Genomic DNA, 7,087 nt, shown 5'->3' on the forward strand with positions numbered 1-7,087 from the left:
ACTACCCAACCCTCGTGACCATATTCAACCAGTGGAGGTTCCCTACTGTAGACTTATTCACAACAGCTCACAATACAAAATGTCCTCAATATTTCTCCTGAGCAGGGCTCAGGCACCGCTCGCTGGGCGATGCCCTCCTCACAATATGGGAAGCACCACTAATGTACGCGTTCCCGCCCGGAACTAAGCCGGGTGTTACACAGAATCAGACAGGACAAGGCCAGGGTCATACTCCTTGCACCCACATCGCCCAGACAGTCGTGGTTCCCATATCTAACACAGATGGCGGTGAAACCTCCTCAAACCCTTCCACAACTTCCTAATACAGGAGGCTGGCTGCATCATTCACCCCAACCTAGCGGTTCTCCGTCTCAAAGCCTGGTTACTCCCTGGCTAATGGGGCTGGATCAGGATTACTCTGAAGAGGTTAAAGATATTCTCTTGAATAGTCGCAAACTGAGCACACGCAAGACTTACGCTCATAAGTGGGTAGGTTTCTGCACCTGGTGCGAGGCTCATCATATGTCTCCTCATTCTACCCCTCTACCCAGAGTCCTGGACTATATATTAGGCCTTAAAAAGGCTGGCCTCTCCAATAGCGCCATAAAGGTACACTTAGCAGCCATCGCCTCACTACAAGTTAAGGTAGATGGAACCACGATCTTTGCTTATCCAACCACTAAACAATTCTTAAACGGCATGACCAACATCTATCCTCCTCTAAAACACCCTACTCCTATATGGGACCTTAACCTCATGCTACACATCATCATGGGCAAGCCATTCGAACTCCTTGTGACTTGCTCACTGCTACATCCATCAATGAAGGTCTCCTTCCTTATTGCAAGAACAGTAGCGGACCTAGGGACCCTAATGGCACACCCACCGTATACCACATTCTGTAAAGACAAAGTCATCCTAAGACACCACCCTAAATTTATACCTAAAGTAGCCTCTTCATTTCATTTAAACCAACCCATTTACTTACCTGTGTTTTTTCCGAAACCCCACACCGACACTGGGGAAGCATCCCTTCACACACTCGACGTCCGTAGAGCTCTGGCCTTCTACTTAGAAAGAACAAAGACATTTAGAAAATTGTCCCATCTTTCTTTTGGTCACAGAGCAATCAAAGGGCGAGGCCATCTCTAAACAAAGATTATCTACATGGATTTCTGGCTGTATCCACCTATTCTGTCATCAGAGCAACACCCCTGCTCCACTGGGATTCGTGCGCACTCCACCAGAGCGCTATCCATGTATGTAGTGTTCCTCAACAACATACCCATCGTAGACATTTGCAGAGCAGCTACCTGGGCTTTGGCCCAAACGTTTCCCAAACGTTATGCCTTGGAACTACATTCTTCTGCCGACACTCAGTTTGGACTCTCAGTGCTATCCACTGTTAACAAAAATACTCCGAAGCCCCTCCTTCCATCGAGGGGTACTGCTTCATAGTCACCTAAAGTGGAGCAACCACAGGGATACTCCTCGAAGAGGAAGAGAAGGTTACTCACCTTGTGCAGTAACTGAGGTTCTTTGAGATGGTTGTCCCTGTGGGTGCTCCACTACCCTCCCTTCTCCCCTCTACTTCAGAGTTTCACATTGATTCTGAGGTATTCTGATTTGGAGTTTCACATTGATTCTGGGGTAGAGAAAGAACTGAGGGATGGTTGGCTGCGCATGCTAAGTGGTCACTCGGAGCGGCGCGAGATGGCTTCCATGCATGCGTGGCCAACCGGGGCACTGCTACTACAAATCTCTGATTACAAGTGCAGGGCGTCAAGACACCTAATATGGAGCACCCACAGGGACAACCATCTCGAAGAGCCTCAGTTATTGCACAAGGGGAGTAACCTTCTCTTTCTTGGTCACCTTCTCTTTTATAGTCCAGTGAATCTTTGAAATGGATTATTCTGAAGGATACCTCCAGCTCAGTCTATTTCCAACCGTGAAGTAGTGTGACAGAATACACTCCTTTATTTACATGCTACCACACTATTGTAATAATCTTTTGTACAAAGTATGCCTTATAAGGTATCATTTGAAAACTCATTATTTGCTGGTCTGTATTGTCCTGTTAAAATATGGATGGAAAGATTGTTTGTGAAGTTATAAGATTCCCCCTATGATGTTATTAACACATGTTCCAAACCCTACAGCCCTGCCCAGGCAGAAGTCAGGTCTGTCCTAAACAAAGGAAGCAATGTGTGCTTGCTTTAATTTGCCTTGAAGCAGTAAACAGAGTTATCGAGCAGGAAGGGAAAACAAAGGAAGTTCAAACAGGTGAAAAAAAACATATTCTTGTCTTCCTGGGTCTCAGCTGGAAATATTTTTTCAAGTGGGGGACTGAAACAAAAATAAAAAGAGGGACAAATGCCCCAAGGGGACACCCCGCCCCTTGCCCACCTCATTCTCCGCACCTGAGAAGACAAAAGGAAACAGCCATTGGACTCTAGGGGAGGGGTCCTGACCTGCGAGTTTGGTCAGTAATCTGCTGGAGCCTGGAGAAAATTTGCTTTGCAACTAAGTTAGTTTTGTAAGTAGATACTAGTGAGAGTTTTCTCTTTATTTTTCTTGTAACCATGTCTAACTTTATACCTCATTACTTATCCTCACTTAAAATCTCTCTTTGTAGTTGTTAAGTTTGCTTTACTGTTTTATCTAATCCAGTGTTTTTAAATTGAAGTGCCTGATAGCTATTTAAGATAATAAACTGGCATATTTCTGTAAAGGAATAATGGATTTAATATATTTGTACTGGCCAGGACAGGGCTGGGCAGTACAGGACATACATTTCTGGGGGAAGATCTGGGACTGGGGTGTGTTGGGGTCACCCTGCAGTATAACCCAGGCTAGTGAGAGCCCAGGTGTACCTGGCAGGCTGCCATTACACACAGACACTCCAGGTGTGGCTTGCATGCTGGAAGGCTGTTTGTGAACAGCCCAGGTGGGAGCTACTGTAAGGCACACAAGATTGCAAGATGGGTGACACCACTACTCATTCCCCTCTGGGGTTGTCTGCTAAAATGCAAATTGTTTAGTTCTTCAAGTCATGGTACCTATGTGTATTCCACATGTGGGTGTGCATGCATGCCATGCACCTCAGTCTGGAAGAAGTGTCCATTGACCCGCACGTACGTGATGCATCCCCTTGTGCTTCAAGCCGAGGGTATAATACGTACAGTGGGTTGACGCCTCTTTGGTTCCCTCTAATCGCCACACGGCCTGAGTCGGAAACCCCTGTTCCTTCACACTCTTAATTTTATTAAGAGATTGACCACTCCTTGTTCTGTGTACCTAGTTGCAGATAGTTGTATATTGTCATTTTAGTGATCTATACGTTAGTGTAGTTCTTTCCCTGTTTGGGGAACATTCTCCACCTGGGGACTATGCCCCAGATTCCGTGATTTAAAAATTGTCTCCTGCCCGCACTCATCTGTGAGTGACAAACTCCAGAGGTGCCTTTACTACCTCGGCAAGACACACATTGTGGCTTCGCCTCCATAAGTATTTGATGGAGGAAGCCATTTTAGACTGAGGGCATGTTCTGATCCGGGACCGATGGAGCCCCCGGTACAGCGATCATCACTGGCAGTGAGAGCCCCTCTGATCACCCTGTATGCCCCTGGTCTGTTGGTACTGAAGACAAAGGACAAGTACCAACATGAGAGAAAAAACACTGTCATGAGCATAAAAGCAGATCCCTGTCATAGATTGCTCCAAAGCACAGCGTTTCTTCCCCGAGCCAGGCCAAGTTAGGTGAGATATTGTGCGCGGATCCGACTGGACCAATGCCCAAGCTTCCACATGTGGAGAGTAAGGCTAGGTGCAAACGGGATCCGATGGTACCAATAACTGCCATGGTACCCGTGCGTCTGGAACACTCACCCGTGTGTGCCCCCTCCCGCCAGTGCCTCTGCACCTCCTGGATAGGATGGCCCCACTGACACTACCTAGGTCCTCTGACATTTCCAGAGGTGCACCACGGACTGCTAGATGCTGTGAGCCTTTCTTGTTGACAGCACTGAAGCTTACAGCCCTGTGGGACCTTAATCTCATCCTCTCCGCCCTCATGAAGCTCCTCTTTGAACCGTTGGCAACGTGCTCCCTCTCCCACCTCTCAATAAAAGTGACATTCCTGGTAGCCATAACCTCAGCCATGTGGGTAGGTGAGCTAGCCGCCATGATAGCAGATCCCTCCTACACTATATTCCATAGGGACAAGGTATCCCTACAGCATCACCCTAAATTCCTCCCAAAGGTAGTGTCGGAATTCCACCTATACCAGTGCATCCACCTTTGAAGCAAAACACAGCAGCTGTTTAACAACACACAGCAAGGCTAAATAACAGTTTAGGAAAGGAAATTAATAGTATTTGTATCCAATTGAAACTGCAGAGGAATCTTATATGTTGGCATAGTGTAATTGCTCAACTTGGAATGTGGAGTGTATGTTTTTAGAAAATAGCAGATTTGGTAGGAATATGTACAAATTCTCAAATGGACATTTGAAAATATAAAGCAAGATGAGTCTGAGTAATTTGATTAATTGTTTTATATCTAAAGGTTACTTTTAATTTTTAGAACTTTAGTTAGTATGGACATTCAGACATTCATGGGGTTGGTGGTCAATGTAGTATATAATAGCTCTCAAAACATGCTATTTTTAACATGCAATAGTGATACTGTATTTTTTATTCCCTATATAGGAAGTTACAGTATTGCAAATGTCTTGCCTTCAGCTCCGGATATGGCTCAGTTTAAACAAGGAGTGAAATCAGTGGCTGGAAAACTTTCTGTTCTTGCTAATGGAGTCATGACTTCTATACAGGTTAGTAAATTAGGAAAGTAAGAAATATTAAAAATAACAGGATAGATATTGAAGTCTTGTCATAAGGATTTAGTCACATGATTCCTGTTAACTCCGTAAGGGGGGAAAAAGTTGATTGTTTTTATATAATATAGCTGAAATGTCAGAGAACTTTCATAACAGATGGTAAAATATTTAAAGCTTTTTATGACTTTCCAATTAATTCACTTTTCTTAGAGAAGTTTCCATGGGTACAGTTGAGACTTAAAAATGACTCAAATGTTCCTTTTCTTATAGTAATTGAACGTGCATTCTATCAAGCATATTTGTTGCTCATATCCCATTTTAGAGTAACTAGTAGTAATTTAACTGTTAGGCTTTTGTCTCTGTAATTGACGTGATAGAAAAATGTACCACAGAGTCCCTGGATGGAAGGACCAATATTTTTAAAAATAGACACTGAAACTTAAAATCCTAAATTCATAATTAGGCACCTAAGTAAGAGGCCTGATTTTCAAAAGTACCAAACACCCATCAATTCCCATTGAGCTCAGATTAAATTTTTGAAATTCAAGAGCCCAATATTAAGCTCTTATTTTTGAAAATCTTGGCCAATTTTCTAAATGTGGTGACTTTAAAAATTAAACCTCACTTACTTTTAATGAATATTACCATATTTAATTTATCTTGCTGTGGAAGACATGCCCATGAGTGTTTTGTTCTTTTTTCTAGGATCGATATAATTCTTAACCAGTTGCATATCAACGTATTTAAGTACACTAAAGAAGAATTTCTCTCCAGATATGCCAGTGATCGCATTGCTGATTGAAATGAAGGCTGCCTTCAGGCTGTAGAATATTTTGCAAGTTGTTTTGCCACTTTTGTTTACCATGTTACTTTCTGGTTCTTGGAAGTTTTGGACTGTCACTTTATTTTTATGTAGCAAAAACCTTGTAGTAACTTGTTACATCACTTACGCTTTTGTTCCTTTTATAGTGTTATATCTTCCAGTGTCCTTAGTGTTACATACAATACATCTCTCTCTCTCTCTCCTCCTCCTCCCCTCCCCCCCCCCCCAGTTGGCTGTGGGGCAGGGAAGAAAAAGGTGGATATAAGGGCGCTTACATGGAAAGATGAGACTTACTGATCTGAATCTCTGCATCTGTAGTCATAAACCTCAGGTGCCACATGTATACACAGTTTGGCTGCTCACATTTTTGTGTCTTGTAGAAACGAAATCTTAATTTAAAAAAATCATACATTGAAATGGTATTTAGTGTATTATAGCAAAATATAGAACTTGATTTGGACCTTTGCTTGTCATGAAATAGAAATTCTTGAAATTCATGTTGTTCAGCATTAAAATGACAAGGGAATATTACCTTGAGAGCATTATTTCCTCTAGAAAATCTTTTGTTTAGGGTGAGGTATGAAATATATAAATACTCAAAGTAAAAAGGTAACAAACTTAATTTTGTCATGGGATCTATTTATTCATAATTTTGAGAATTATTAAAAAATTGCAATATAGTCTCCTTAAGTGCTCTTAAACAATCAGTATCGTGTACAAAATGGACAAAATTCAAGTATACATAATTATAGGGACAGATAGAGTAGTTTAATTGACTATTTAGTTTTGTTAGGTATTTTTAGAACAATCTTAGTTTTTTGATAAATTACGAAATATGTGAATAAGAAAATATAGTGGGGCTGTGTTTTAGACAGCCTGGACTTTGCCACTGACAAAGTATTTTGCAAATTTTGTGGATCTAAAAAACCCCCAAAATGAGTTTCTAACTGATTCTGTTCTACAGCTTTATTTCTTAAACAACTCTCAAATTTGTAAACTGCTAATGCCTAATAAAAACCATTGAAATCAGTTGTATTTTTCTTACATACATGTATGCAAGAGGCCAGTCTTTAGTTTCTTAACCCACCATGCATGTTTGGTTTCTATACTAATGCTGTGCTTGCTGTTTGGAATTAGTCTTTAATTAAAATAGAGTGAAGTGGCCATTTCATATCAGTTGGCTATGTTTATAAAGAACACCCACTGATCTGGGGTGGGGGAAGGAACCTACAGTGCTAGTAGCTTTGTATATTAAGATTTTAATCTAGACACATCTGGACACTACATTTCCTATCTAACTAACCGAATTTGATTCAAGTTCTTCTTTAAATTTAATCTTATTTGCTGTTCTGTCTGATACATCCTGATTTATTAATCCAAAAATCCTTTATTTTTTATAAGAGCTGAACACAGCTGGGCTTTTG

The 7,087-nt window shown here is 41.6% G+C and overlaps 1 protein-coding gene across 3 annotated transcripts in view; it reads left to right on the forward strand.

Moving 5' to 3' along the window:
- ARFGAP3 (ADP ribosylation factor GTPase activating protein 3) overlaps positions 1–6,692 on the forward strand; it is an 80,961-nt gene extending 74,269 nt beyond the window's left edge. For all 3 annotated transcript variants that reach the window (XM_037915100.2, XM_037915108.2, XM_037915115.2), the window contains 2 exons: positions 4,713–4,834; positions 5,546–6,692. In XM_037915100.2, the coding sequence (XP_037771028.1) occupies positions 4,713–4,834; positions 5,546–5,563 (140 nt within the window). In that variant the 3' untranslated portion in view covers positions 5,564–6,692. The remainder of the gene's footprint in view (positions 1–4,712; positions 4,835–5,545) is intronic.
- The last annotated feature ends 395 nt before the right edge of the window (positions 6,693–7,087 follow it).

This window comes from Chelonia mydas, chromosome 1 (genome assembly GCF_015237465.2).
Source record: "Chelonia mydas isolate rCheMyd1 chromosome 1, rCheMyd1.pri.v2, whole genome shotgun sequence".
In the NCBI taxonomy this organism is placed as follows: Eukaryota; Metazoa; Chordata; order Testudines; family Cheloniidae; genus Chelonia; species Chelonia mydas.